At 35.9% G+C, this 15,757-nt stretch overlaps 1 protein-coding gene across 1 annotated transcript in view; it reads right to left on the bottom strand.

Annotated features, from left to right (window-relative positions):
* SNTG2 (syntrophin gamma 2) overlaps positions 1-15,279 on the bottom strand; it is a 178,837-nt gene extending 163,558 nt beyond the window's left edge. The window contains exon 1 of the mRNA XM_087946003.1: positions 15,164-15,279. Within this exon, the coding sequence (XP_087802129.1) occupies positions 15,164-15,201 (38 nt within the window). The 5' untranslated portion in view covers positions 15,202-15,279. The remainder of the gene's footprint in view (positions 1-15,163) is intronic.
* Positions 15,280-15,757: the final 478 nt, after the last annotated feature.

Below are 15,757 nucleotides of genomic sequence, written 5' to 3'. Positions count from 1 at the left end.
ATTTGATTAATACATCTTTTTAAAATATTTTTTCTTGGCCTTTAAACTGTTGAAGAATTAAAAATGCAGATATTGTTTCCAACGAAAACTCGTACTTGGCTCTTTCTTCTTTGAAATCTTTTACACACTGGATTTAAGTTTTTAGTCTAGATCAGTTCTTCTACCACTTCCAGTTGACTGCTCTCCTAGTGAACTGGTGTTCTTTTCATTTAATTCATTCCTTATGGCTAATTTCTTAGTATTTTTTGAAGAAAGTACATGTGATAAAAATCTTTATGGACTGTTCCCATGCAGTCTAATTCATATGTAATAGCACCATGCATTTTTGACACTTTATTCATGCTCAGTTTTCTTGAAATTTGATATAATAATAGAATATGAAATGACTCATTTTATTAATTGACATTAAATATTATATAATTTAGCAACATGCTGAGTCCAGTTCTACCCACAATGCCATTTCTCATCACTAAGAACAGACACTGTTGGATAGATCAAGATTGTTCTTAATATTGCACATGAGACACATTCCTTAGAAGTTCCCTAAAGATGGACTGCAGCATGAGTCCAAAAGCTCAGAAGATTAAACCTCTTGATCCAGTGACCGATACAGATTGGATCTTGCAACATTATCCTGGGACACTTATATTTGTTTTTAATACTGTTCTTATCATACATATTTATGCTTTTTAGAAGTTTGCTTTGTTTCCAAGAAATTTCCATACGTCTAACTAATTATATAGATAACTTGTGCCAAGTTCAATACACTTCATACAACGTTATATAAGTGAACTTGCATTCATAAAACTGAACAAGCTATTGTGCTCTTCCCTTATGCATGTCCTCAAATGGGTAGAATTGAATTGTTGGATGTGATGGCTTCAAAGGGCAAGAGGCAGAAACTTAGAACATTGAAAAAACATTGTAACCCATTTCATTGCATATGAAGAGAAATAGACAAGATCAGCTTAGAAAAAAATTCTTTAAATTTTAAATAACATTTTGTATTGACAAAGCAAGGACCACTTTGCATAATCAGTTCCATACCCTGTATTCACTTATAAAACAAGGAACATATGGATATAATTATGTTCTCTTGGATCATAGTCAACCTTTCTTCCAACATCAGACTCCTATGAAATCAGTAAAATTTAAACAAAAACCTCTATAAATCTTCTGTATTTATAAAAATTTGGAGACTGTCCGACTCTGAGCAGTCTACAATTACAATTAAAACATTTTAAATAATTTTGTTGTAGATTTAGAGCAAACCAATTGTTCCTTCTTTAAACAATGAATAATGATTTTTGTAATTAAGGAAACATTTTTGAAGGCTGTTAAATACCTTTTTTTTCCCGTTCAGTTCACCAGTGTGCTTTAGACTGGTGTTTCCTAAACTTTTTTCATCTCAGAACATCCCCCCTCTTTTAAGAATTATGGAGGACTCCACAAATTTTTCATTTGTATTGGTTATATTTGTTGATATTTACCATATCAAAGATTAAAATTGATGCATTCACTGCTTCTACTGCTTCTCATGATTATTTGATGGGATTTTAGTACGGTATTATTTTTCAACATAGGCTTACTAATTTTGATTTCAAGGTTCCCGGAAAAGATCTTGGGGGACCCCAAAGATCCTAGGACCACAATTTTAAAAAACACTGCTTCTGAATATTCAGCTATAGATTGGAACCATAATGAATGAAGTTTGGTTATCAGTTCAGTCAGGTTGACCAGTATTTATGAGACTATATAGCCATAATGTCCATGCCTGAGAAAGAAGAATGGTTCTGTAGGTGATGGGATTGGATGATATCTGATACTCCTGCCATGTCCCAAAATCACTACAATCAGTTCTACAGATGCAGCTTGTTCCTTGCCATAGCACAATTTGGAGACCACATATACATATTCCATGCATGTGTGTGTATATGTATATATTTGTGTGTGTAAGATAAAATATATGAAATAAATAGAATTAAGATTAGGCAAAATGTATGATTGCTTTTCCTACATTGCCTGGAGTTCAGCAAAGGTGTAGCTGGGCTTTTATAGCAAAGTTATATACATATACGTGGTTATATTATTGTTTAAGCTCCATGAAAAAAAATAGAAGTAAAAAGGTTAAATAACAAAATGTAGGTGGAAAGTGAAGAACTCTCATAGCATATTATATATGCAAAACAACCTACCTCAGAATTATGTACAGCTTTTATGAATGCTAAACAGGAACTTAATTCCTTTTGTACACTTGAAACAGAATATTAATTGAATTATACAAAATAAAGATACTGCGAGCAAATGGGAAGAACTTATAAGCCTTTTGGCAGAAATATTTAAAGTAATATAATATTATGCCTACTTTTAAGCATGGCTATATACAATTATTTTCTCTCTCTTTTTCTCTCTCTCTCAATTTTTATTCTCAGTTGTAGAATGCTAAGTCAAATTAAGAAACCAGGATGATCCCCGCCCTCTTTCTCTTCTGGAAGTAGATAAAAACTCATCTCTTCCAGACAGCCTTTGAGGATTAATTGTAACCAGCAGTACCAAATAATTGCTAATTTAATTTTAGCCCATTTTATTAATATTGAAATTGGAAATTAGGTTGTGGATTTTATTGATTTTAATGCTGACTTGCACAGCATTAAACTATATTTATACAGTAAATTCTTTACACAGCCTAGTCTCTGCTACATTTCTCACAATGCATGAGAAATAAAATATATTCAACATTATGTGAAATGTTTCATATAATTGTGCCTGTAGAAGTATGCCTTTACGTGTGTTTCCTTTTGAGTTACTGGTGATGACTATGGCTGGGTGTATGCAATACACTTGGTCCTAAAAATAAAGGAATCTGCGGATTTTCTTGACTTGTCATAGCTGACTTTAGGGAACAGTGCTCATCTCTGTTTAAAGAGCCACTGAGCTAGCACTATCCAAAGATGTTTCCAGCCATGTGGCTAGTATTACGTCCCAGAGTGATGTTATGTTCTCATCAAAAATGATATCTATTTATTTACTTGCATTTGTATGCTTTTGAACTGCTAGGTTGGCAGGAGGTCAGACAAGGATGGGAGCTCACCCATTGTGCTGCGAACCTAGGCTGTCAGTTTTCCAGCCAGCAAACCCAGAGTCTTAATCAGTGAGGTTTTGCACTGCTCCCAACTTCGTCCTAACTCCTGGTTTATTTGTTTATCATTTAGAAATCACCCATCTCCTTACACAAACCTATTCTGGGCAATCTACAAAGACATAAAAATCTAAAAACTATATATAATGAATACAGTTAAAAACAAGAATAAAATAATTAAAATGATGGGAAGGGGCTTCAGGGTTCTGTGGACCCCAATTGAGTAAGAAGAGCCAGGTCTTCAAGCATTTTTACAAAAGGTCAGGAGAGTCAAGGGCATGTTCTGACTGTAGAATGGATGGAAAAGGGGATTTGATGTATGGTCCGGGTAGTAAGGGGGGGTGTCATGGGCTGTTTTACCTTTCAACGTAGTATCAAAAATGTTTCTTCTGTAAGCCAAGAAGTTATGTTTTTAGGCCCTGCCATATGTACACTGATTTTCCTCTCACATAGATGCTTTAGTACAGGGCCCCTCAACCCTTGAGCCATGGACTGGCACCGGTCCGCAACATACCAGCAACCGGCCCGCACAAAGAAGCAAAGCTCCATTTGTGGGATGCAGGCAGCATGCAAAGCCACATCCTCTCTGGTCTGTGGAAAAACTTTCTCCATGGAACTGGTCCCTGGAGCCCAAAAGGTTGGGGGCCACTTCTTTAGTACATCATAAAAAACAATACCAATCAGTGCGGCTTTGTCAAAGGCTCTAGTATTACAGATTCTGAAGTTCAAAGGCCTATGGAGAAACACCGAGAAAAGCAGAAGCCACCACATTTGGTTTTCCTCAATCTTGAAAAAGTCTTTGACTGTGTTCTGCATCAGTTAATCTTAATGTATGTACTCAGTGACTATATTGTTCCTGAGCAACTTATAACATGGGTCAGATGCTGTATACAAATACCAGCAGTTTCATGTCATGCACTGTCAGCCTTTCCGACAGCTTTCCTGTGAAAGTTGGCATTCATGAAAGTTCAGCATTATCACCATTGGTGTTCATTCTCGTTATGGATATTATCACAAAAGAACTTCCTCTATACTCACAACTACCACCAGAGAATAATTGCAGTGATATGCACAAACTGCTTTTGCCAATTTTGCCTGTGCCTCAACATCAAAAATACTGAATATCAGCCTGAGCACTGCCACTGTACAAGTCAGTAGTGAAGATCTAGTGAAGATCAACTCCTTCCATTGGTTTTCAGTAGATCCTGGTCAACACCTAGGATCACATCTACAAAGTGATGGCAGCATCAAAGGTGAAACAGGTTATTACTTGAGGCTTTATACTGTTACAGAGCTTTGGAGCATTCCCATTACTTGGGATGATTGATGTGACAGAATTTAACATTTAAGCTTTTCCTTATTTGTGAAGAGAATGCTATTTGTGAACAGCCAGTCAATTCACCAATTTTGGTTGTGCCAGCTTACACTATGGGGTTACTTTATCAGGTTTCCCTTCACTTCAGTGAAGCAGAGGAGCAAGCCATTTATGAGGAAAGTACCTAAAAAGCAAACTGACCCGTGTATCTCACATTTAATCATTAACTGCATTTGTTTGGTCTTCTTGCTTAGAGCCGACATTGACTTGATTGCACGTAATCAATCACTTATATCACCTCTAGCTCAAAATAGGACAGAATAATAATGTACCACAACTGGATTTAGTTCAAGTTCCGTTTTGTGGAAGTGAGTGAAGGAGCAAACCCCTCTGTGCTTCAAATCACCTGTAGTTTTTTGTTGGGGAGGGAGGGGGCAGATTTTTGTAATACCCACATTTTTTTTCTCTAAATTTGGCTAAAGTATTTGGGGTTATGAGTTACAGACTCTCTACTGTTTTTTCCTACAAGGATCCTGTGTTCTTTCATCAGGTTTTTATGTTTCCTGATTTAATGTTTAATGTATTGAGCTAGGAATACAGAGGTCCAATTTCTAGTGCACCATCAGCCCTGGAAGCTCACTGGGTGATTTTGCACTGTCCCCTTCTCTCAGGCCAATATCTCATAAGATTTCCATAGGAAACACCAAAAGAGGGATTCCAATGCTTACCCTCTTGAGCTTCTGAACGAAAGGCAGGTTATAAATCTAATAAGCAGAACACAATGGTAGTTTCTTTCTGATTTAGCAACCCATGATTAAAACAAAGTTTATTTAACATAAGGTGTGAAAACAGTCTAGAGTCTAGACCCTTCTAAATGTGCTATAGTCACAAATATCTGAATATAACATTTAGCCTTAAAGAATTTCACCATCTTTTTTTTTTTTACATATAAGCCTGTCTTCAAAATGAGATTCTATTGAGCTTTATAAATAGTAGATTGTAGATAATCAGTATTATTTTCAGACATAGTCAATTAGACATGTTCAACAAAAATACATTCTTAACAACTTGATTTAAATTTACTTTTCTATTTTTACCTTTCTCCTCTCCTACAGTATTTCCATCTTTAATAAATACATACTTCAGTTTACATCAAGAACAAAAAATAACTATTTGAGCCATGATAGGAGAAAAATGTTAGTGAAAAACTTTCATGGAGATAATTTTTCCAAACGTAGTATCAAAAATTTGAATGTGCTTATGGATCTGTTTTTTTTAATATGGTAACCCAAAAACATACAACTGCTCTCTCAAGGCTATGAGGATTATTTATGGATATTTGAACTATCACAAAATCTTATAGAAAATGTGCCTGAACACAGAATGTGAAGAAAAGAATAGAGTCGGGCATAGCCAAACAGTTCAAGGAAGTATCAGTCATATTTAACTAGTTGCATAACTCCCTAAAATGTCTGTTTCTAAGAAAGTTATGGAATTTCTTGAATTTGGATTCTTATAAGTACCTTGTAGAAATTCTTCTTCTGATACAATCTTAAGACAGAGGAACTATTTACAGACTTACAATATTGCCCGTCAACTGGAGTCTAACTTGCACACAAAAATTTCCAGGTATCATTCATGGGTTTGATTATTTATCCTCAGAGCTGGGAATGGAAATTCCAGCCTGCAGAGAGCTTTGGAACATATCCATTATTTGGGATGACTGATGTAACAGAATTTAACATTTAGTATTGCTTGAATTTTGAGGTCTGAACAGTTTTGCTGTAATATATGAGTTTTGAAATATTCTGTGCAAATCATCTCTATTTTTATTAATAATTTAAACCTCTCTGCATAGTTTATACAAGCTGGAAACATTAATGACATGCTACCTTATTTTATCCGTTGGTAATAATCATATTCCTTTTGGCTAGATTATTGAACATACACACATACCACAAACATAAATCATCTATTGTGTCCTATTTTATTTTCCCCCTCTGTGATAGTCATTATTCTTTCATAAGTTATTTGGGGGAGGGAAGTTAGGGTGGTTTTTTTTGTATTAATTATACTGCATTTTTTAAATAAGAAAAAAGCAGCTTCACAATATTTTTATAAGATTGCTTCCCCCCTCCCAAAAATGTGACTTTTTGTTTTGTCAGTATTATAACAGAAAATGCCTGTGGTCACGATGAAGACTCAACTTAGCCTATCATAAACAGATGGTGCGACAATTTGCATTTTAAATAGCTGTTTCAGGTGCATCATCAGTCTGCAACTTGCTAAAGTTGCTGAGTTCCTTCCTGAAATTATAGGTGAAACCAGGGGTGGGATACGAAAGGGTTAACTACTGGTTCCGGATTTACGAGCTTCGCTGCCCCCTGTGAGCCTGTAAATCGTCACCTGTAAATCATCATTAATCATCATTAGCATGTCATAAGCACGCTGCCTGCTGAGAAGCAGCCTTTGAAACAGCCCTCTTTTCTTGTTTTTTTAACTGCAGCTGTGGCTCATTCGGCAGCTGAAGTTGAAAAATCAGGAAATAAAGATCAGGTAAGAGCCCAGGTAGGCAGGTGGGCAAAAACATCAGCAGAGATAGAACCGGTTCTATGTCTGCTGCTTTTCAGAGCTACTGGTTCTACAGAGGTAGACAGAACCGGTAGAAACCCACCCCTGGGTGAAACTCGAAAAATTAGAATATTGTACAAAAGTTCATTTATTTCAGTAATGCAACTTAAAAGGTGAAACTAATATATGAGATAGACTCATTACATGCAAAGCAAGATAGTTCAAGCCGTGATGTGTCATAATTGTGATGATGATGGTTTACAGCTCATGAAAACCCCAAATCCACAATCTCAGAAAATTAGAATATTACATGCAATCAATAAAACAAGGACTGTACATAGAACAATATCAGACCTCTGAAAAGTAGAAGCATGCGTATGTACTCAGTACTTGGTTGGGGGCCCTTTTGCAGCAATTACTGCCTCAATGCGGTATGGCATGGAAGCTATCAGCCTGTGGCACTGCTGAGGTGTTATGGAAGACCAGGATGCTTCAATAGTGGCCTTTAGCTCTTCTGCATTGTTCAGTCTCATGTCTCTCATCTTTCTCTTGGCAATGCCCCATAGATTCTCTATGGGGTTCAGGTCATGCAAGTTTGCTGGCCAATCAAGCACAGTAATCACACGGTCATTGAACCAGGTTTTGGTGCTTTTGGCAGTGTGGACAGGTGCCAAGTCCTGCTGGAAAATGAAGTCAGCATCCCCATAAAGCTCGTATGTGGAAGGAAGCATGAAGTGATCCAAAATCTCCTGGTAGACGGCTGTGTTGAGCCAGGACTTAATGAAGCACCAACACCAGCAGATGACATGGCTCCCCAAATCAACACAGACTGTGGAAACTTCACACTGGACTTCAAGCATCTTGCAGTGTGTCCCTCTCCATTCTTCCTCCAGACTCTGGGTCCTTGGTTTCCAAATGAGATGCAAAAGTTACTCTCATAAGAAAAGAGGACTTTGGACCACTGAGCAACAGACCAGTTCTGTTTTTCTTTTCTTTTTTTTAATAAAGTTTTATTGAGTTTTAACAAAACAAATAAAACATCTTATTTGAGTACAGCATTGTTCTGGGTTATCACATTTCCATACAGACACAATTTCATATGCATATTCATCTTATGTATTCAACTTCATATCTTACTACTCTTTTTCCAACTTCTCACTATTTTTCCCTTTACTTCTCTTAATTTTCTTTTATGGTTATCTCATTTTCTTCTTATTCAATTGTATTTCTTTTACCTAAATTTCTATATCTTTTTATTCATTGTACTTATTCTTTCATCTGTCTTGTTTACAATTTCATATGTTCTCTTCCAACATTCTTAAGAAGCAAAATTTCCCTATGATTGCCAATCGAAGTGCAACACCTTTAAATCTTATTGTTATTATCATATGAAATCTCATTAAACATTGAATTTGTGCATTCTAAAATTATAACATTCAAATTTCTAATATATATTTATCATGTAAATCTTATCATTCAGACTCTGCTTGGTACTTCCCCTTGAAAATGTAAAAAGAAAAATTCTAAAAACATAGCAAAAACAATATATATATATAAACATTAGTAAACAAAATAGTTATTCAAAATCATTCTAGTACTGGTATGAGCCTTGTAAATCTTTCATGTTTCTTTTCAATATCTATCAATCTTTGAGAACAATTGAAATGTTTCCCTCCCTTCTTCATTATTACTTAACTGTTAATAAGCATACCATTGGATAGTCATACAGTTTTATCTTATAAATTATTTACTATTAATAAGCAAAATAATTATTCAAATTCATTCTAATAACTGGTATAAATTTCCTTTGCAGAATCCTCACTTTTAACTAAATTTAACCATTGTCTCTGTGTTTTCTAGCTTAGCAAATACCTTTAATCCTAGTATGTTTCCCCTTTTTCTTTATTTCCTGTTTTGTCCCTCATAAGTTCTTTCCCTTTCTATCTTTCCCCTTTTTCTCATCCCTTTTTTATACCCTCTCTCTCTCTAATTTTCCCTTCTGTAGTTTTCTTTTCTGCTTCTCCTTGCTCTTATACTTCTTTTTCAGACTATTTTTCTTTTTGGCTGTTCCCTTGGATCTCAAACTTTTAACTCCTTTCCCCCTTATTACCACTTTGCATTATTTGATCATTGAAAATGGCTTCTTCTTTATCCCACCCTTCTTCTTGCTCTTGAAGCTTTTCCTTTTGCTTTTCATAGTTCAGGATCTCCATTTCAAAAAATTCAAATACAAAGCCAAAGGATCTTCCTCTCCTTTCTGTATCTTCTTGCTGTTTTTTAAGACTCATCCTCAATTCTTCCAGGAGTGATGGCATTTTAAACATTTTTGAACAACCACCTGATTGACTTTAAGTAAAAACAGAAAAAGAAAGAAAAAACCAATGCCAACAACTTTTTTTTTTAATCACCAAATGATCCCAGACTGTTCCTTCTTGTTTCTTTCCTTTACTTTTCCTTTCCGTGGGGTACTGTATCTTTTAATAAGATTTCAGTTACAATGTATCCTCAGGAGTCTTTTCAAAGTTTCACTGTTAATCCTCTTTATTTTTCCAGGTGGCACTCCATTTTTCCATTATTCCAAGTCCCACCCTTTTGCCTCCACTCTTCTCCTTTTTAGAGCTTTAAAATGACCAAAAAAAATCTTTATTCTCCTTTTGACACTTAGATTTCAGCTTAAGGTTGCCTATTAGTATCAAAATAGACTAATATAAATTTCTTTCCATACCATTTGTAATTGTCAATATAAAGGTTAAAAAAGGGTTTTTAACCCCCTTTTCTCTCTCCTTCGCCGCTTAAAGATCTTCTTTCAGAAGTATCCCTCTAGGTACTTTTAGATTCAGGGTACTTTGCTTAGATGTTCTCTGTTGTTTAGCCCAGTCTGTCCTGCTTTCCTCTTTGTCTTTCTCCTGCACAATCTTATCCAGTCGGGTTCTTCTTTGAGGTGGCCATTTCTGACCACCGCTGCAACCGCTTTGGGAAAGGGAGCTTAGACCAGCCAAAGAGGAGAGATGCGGCTCCCCTCCACTCGGCTAGCAATCTTCCCCCCCTTCACCACCTCTACGGGGTGGCTTCAGCCCCGAATCCATAGGATTGGGGCGCTCCAGCGGCGAGCACAGATTAAACTGTGCATGATCACGGATTTTGGTCTGTCGCTGAAGACACCCAAACCAGAAGTCCCAGTCCTGTTTTTCTTTAGCCCAGGTAGATGCTTCTGATGTTGTTTGTGGTTCAGGAGCGGCTTGACAAGAGGAATACGACATTTGAAGCCCATGTCCAGGATCCATCTGTGTGTAGTGGCTCTTGATGCACTGACTCCAGCCTCAGTCCACTCCTTGTGAAAGTCCCCAACACTTTTGAATGGCCTTTTCCTGACAATCCTCTCCAGGCTGCAGTCATCCCTGCTGCTTGTGCAACTTTTTCTTCCACACGTTTCCCTTCCACATAACTTTCTATTAATGTGCTTTGATACAGCACTTTGGGAACATCCAACTTCTTTTGCAATTACCTTTTGAGGCTTTCCCTCCTTATGGAGGGTGTCAAGGATGGTTTTCTGCACAACTGTCAGGTCAGCAGTCTTTCCCCTGATTGTGATTCCTACTGAACCATACCACAAGCCAGGCAAACACCTGGGCACAAACAGACCCCCCGATACCTCCAGCTCAAACACACCCCTACCAGGCACCCAGATGAAACCTAGCTTCCTAATAAATGATAGCCGTCCGTTTACTCGGAGCCAAGCCGCACTAATAGCCTCCAATACAGGAAACACAATGTTGCCAGCCAATCAAGACAAAAAAAAAACCCTACAAAACAGACAGAAAATATTAGAAACACCAATCAAACAGAACACAGCAAACTCCAAGACCAATAAACACAAACCAAGACTCCCAACCAATCAGGATGAAGAAAAACACCATTTTGGCACAGCAGTAGGCTAGCACCAAATTTAAAACAGAAACGGCTGTGAAAGTCTGACTCACAGACGAACACAATACAGAAGCCTGATGATGGCAGATGAGATTCTGCCGAAACGTTGCTACAACTTTAAAAGCACAACTATAATGACGTGGGACAATACCCGAACAAAGCTGAATACCATACATATACATACCCATGAAAACTTAAGAAAACAATATATATATATATATATATATATATATATATATATATATATATATATATATATATATATATATATGGTGTTCGGCTTGGTTCGGGTATTTTCCCACGTCATTGTAGTTCTTCTAAAGTTGTAGCAACGCTTCAGCAGAATCTCATCTGCCATCATCAGGCTTCTGTATATATATATATATGTGTGTGTGTATGTATATGTATATGTATATGTATATAATAAAACACTCATTCCATTCCAATTCAATTCTATCATTAATATTTAGAATCTTAACATCTTTAGCATTTCTTTTCAATTGAATATCATACTTCCTTGTGAACACTAATAAACTTTCCATAATTAATTCTTTTTTCCATATTTCTCTTCACTTATGTTTTTATAAATCATTAATAATAATTAAAATGTTCCCATCCTTTCCTAATTTCATTCTCTCATTCACTTTATTTCATTTATTTATTAACAAACATTCCACTGCATTACAATAAGTATTTTATTCATCATTTTAATCATACATTGTTTCATATTTTCTAAAATTATTTCTATTTCTAATATAACAATACTATCTTATGTACCTTTGCAGAATCCTTGTTTCAATTAAACTTTCACCCATTATCTCTAAATAGGCTTATACTTTCAATCCTTATACATTTTCCCTGTTTCTCTATATCTTGTTTCTGTCTTTTATAACTTCTTTTCTTTTCCTTCGTCCCCCTCTTCTTCTCCCTCCCCCTTTTGCCCCCTTGTCTCTCTATTTCTAATTCTCTCTTCTGTGATCCTCTCTCCTGTTGCTTCCTAATATTGTAATTATTTTTCAAACTATTCTTTTTTTTGGTTGTTTTTTCAAATCTTAAACTTTTCACTCTCTTTCCCCCCTTTCCTTTTTTCCCCCACATAAAATTACTTGATCATTAAAGATGGCTTCTTCTTTGTCCCAACCTTCTTGTTCAACAAGCTTTTCTTGTTGTTTCTCACAGTTCCAGATTTCCATTTCTAAAAATTGAAATACGAAGCCAAAAGAACCTCTTCCTTCTTGTGAATCTCCTTTCTGTTTTTTAAGTTCCATTTACAGTTCTTCTAAAAGTGATGCCATTTTAAACACTTTTAAACAACCACCCAATTGATTTTAGTCATTTAAATCCAATAGCCAAAAATCCAAAAATCACCAAGTAATCCAAATAATCCAAAGCTGTTTCTTCTTGCTTCTTTTTTCCACTTTCACTTCCTGGGGTTCCATTATTTTGTTATAAAGCTTCAGTTAGAATGTATCTTTTAGGAATCTTGTTAAGGTTTCACTGTAAGTTCCTTTTAGTTCCAGGCAGTCTCCTCCATTTTTCCAGATCCCGCCCTTTTATTCTTTCCTTTTCTCTCCTTTCCTGGTTTTAAAGGTTTTTGAGTATCCAAAAGTCTTTATTATCCCTTTGACATTTTATTTTCAGCTTAAATGCCTATTGTTGTCAAAGTGAATTTTTGTCAATTTCTTACTTAAATCTCTTAGCTGTCAGTATAAGGAAGGGAAGAAAAAAAAAGCCAAATCCTTTCCCTTCCCTCTCTCCTTCGCTGCTTCAAAGTCTTCTTTGGGAACAATGTTATTTTTTTATAGTTCAAATTCCAGGGTACCTTACATTGTTGCTTTTTCAGTTTAACCCAGTCAACCAAAACTTTCTCTTCTTATCTTCCTCCTGCACATTCTTTTCCGGTTGAGTTCTTCTTTGAGATGGCCATTTCTGACCACTGCTGCAACCGCCTTCGGGAAAGGGAGTAATGGCCAGCTGAGGAGGAGAGATGCGACTCTCTTCGACTCTGCTCATGGTCTCCCCCACCTTCACCAACTCTATGGGATGGCTTAGCCCCGAATCCAGCTGGCTCAGGGAACTCCGGCAGCGAGCACGGATCGAAACCACGCATGATCACAGATTTCGGTCCGTCACCGAAGAACCCGCCTATGTTCATACTCTGAAGCACCCTTTCCAGGTTGAATTCAAAGCACTGGCCTACTATTTAGGACTAAGGTTTCTCATATAATCAGATAATAGTTGATTCACTATGATATTTAGCAACAAGTTAGATATAGGACAATAGTGGATTTAAATAGTTTATAGATAATCTTTACACATCCATGACTTCTAATCCTAGGCTCTAGGTTAAAATAAACCATTCATGAGGAGTGCCAAAAGATTATGCAAGAGGAGCTCAAGTTTTTCTCAGATCTGTACCTACTATAGAAAATTCTTCATGAAAGATTTGGATATAATCATTGTGACAATTCATGTTTTGTTCCAGAATTGCTATCCAGTAACAGCCCAATTATATAATAATTACCAAAGCATGTATCTTCTTTGAATAATTCCCTCACTTCAGAACACAGTGTGATGAACCTACTTGGTGGCAAAGCAGCTGATCCATTTCCAGGAAATTTTAAAGAAGATTGTTCAATCTTCCTTTAAGATTCTGAAAACAAGGACTCCTAACTGAAATATTACAAAAGTTTTTTTTTTAAATCACTATGAGATTCTCTTTGCTGTTAGTTACAATCTTAACAAATCTAGGACAAAAATCCAGCAAGAAGAACTTCAAAAATTGATGTTCTAAAAACCAGATATAAGACAACTTTCCTTATTAGAATTATTTAGATATGCAAAAAGGCAGTCTATCACCTGGCTGACCTACATACATAATGACATGTTCAATATTTGATTTGAAGCAGGGAAGCTACATTGATCTAGGGTAATAAGTGAAATAAACTGAAATAGGTTAAAAAAATGACAACAGGAAGGAGAATGGTAGATGAAACCAGGGGTGGGATCTGACTGGTGTAACTATAGGTTCAGTGATTTTACATTATGTAAAAAATGTAATTTTACGAGTAAGAATAGAAAGGATAAAAAAAAGCATTCTTGTAATGAAAGGGAAGGAAAAAAAGAGGTCAGGTGAAGGGAAAGAAACAACACTGCATAGAATGAAAATAACAGTGAAATAACAGTCATATCAAAACTTTCTGGGCTTTTTCTTGTAAAAGAAATCATTTTTAAAGTTATGGCTGTTTCTCTCCTTCTTGCTTCCTGTTGCTCTTCTGCCCTTCTACAAATACCAGCTGAGTTGGGGATGAATAAATCATATTCAAACAGACAATTCATCAGCTATTTTTGCACTGCATCAGCCAACCAGCCCTGCATGTTAGCTTTCCAAGGAAAGGAAAGGGGTTGAGGGCCATCAGTTAATTACTCACAACTCCAGTTCACTTGCTGATAAACAAACCTTTAGTGGGCAAAGCCCTAAATTAGGCACAAAGCACAGATTGCAAACTAAGGCAGAAGCCTTGTAAGAATCAACATGGCTCAAGCCAATTGTTCAAATGCTGAACTCTTGAGCAGATCTGATAGAATAATGTCCCAAATACATTTTTCATAGTTACGTCTACATGCAGCGTAGACAACTTTGAAGCTCTGACATTTTAAATGACAATTCCCAGTACACAAAACAGTATGGGAATTCTGGGGACTACCATCCAAAATATTTAAGAGCACTAAGTTAATCTGCCACATGTCTAATAGCTACAAAGGGAAATATACTTTTGCTATTGTTTTCAAATAATTAAACTTTAGTTTCTCTTTGTAGAGTTTGTTATAATGATATCACTTTGAAATGACTTGTTTTAGAATTAGAAATTTTGAAAATTACTTTCAGGAAGTTTTGAAACATAATAGCAATATTGATAACATAATTCAATACTGATGACAATAATGATTATAAGACCCAGTTTGGTCTAGTGGTTAAAGAAGCCTGCAAACTGTGATTTGTGGTCCTGCTTTAGGCATGAAAGTCAGCTAGATTACTTTGGGGCAGTCATTCTCTCTCAGCCCACCTCACCTCACAGGATTGTTGTGGTAGGGAAAATAGGAAGGAGTTCTAGGTATATTTCCCATCTTGAGTTATTTATAAAAACAGTTAACAGTGGGATAAAAAAATATAAAAAATAAAAACCCACCATAAGATTTGAAGCACTTACATTTGCATTGGGAACACTTCCACTAACACAGATGACATCTTGTTTTTGAATTGTTAGTACCTCTTTTGAAAGCTTCAATCGGATTTCATAGGCATTTTCAGATATTTCATCATATAGCAAAGCAATTCCAGTTTTTGTCTGTAAAGCAAAATAATATTAGAGATCAAAATGACAGACTTGTGAGCATGTTTCTTTTCAAAATGATACGGTTGTTTCTATAATGCTAGATGTGCCTATCTATAATAACAGATATTTCTCATCTATTTCTTCAGAGCAGAGTGTTAAGAAGTTACAGAGAGATTTTTAGGGGAAGTATTCCAAGTTCCAATTTTCACGAGTTAACCTACTACTGATACCTAATTTAGTTCTTACATACAAGCAAAATTACATCGCATAACTAATAAAAAGGTCTCATCTAGTTCCATTCACATTTTGACAGAGAAGACCAACTCTTCTATATTGTCTCTTAAATAATTTATGAAACCTCCGCCATTTCCAACGTAACACACTGCTATTACGGTTTCCATTCAATGCTAGGCGAAAAACTATTTTAACCATTTTAGTAAGTGACCTCAAATTCTGAAAATAACATAT

This window comes from Notechis scutatus, chromosome 1, assembly GCF_049901735.1.
Source record: "Notechis scutatus isolate UNSWTSFEM ecotype Mainland chromosome 1, rNotScu1.2, whole genome shotgun sequence".
Lineage (NCBI taxonomy): Eukaryota > Metazoa > Chordata > Lepidosauria > Squamata > Elapidae > Notechis > Notechis scutatus.
This window is presented reverse-complemented; position numbering and strand designations above follow the sequence as displayed.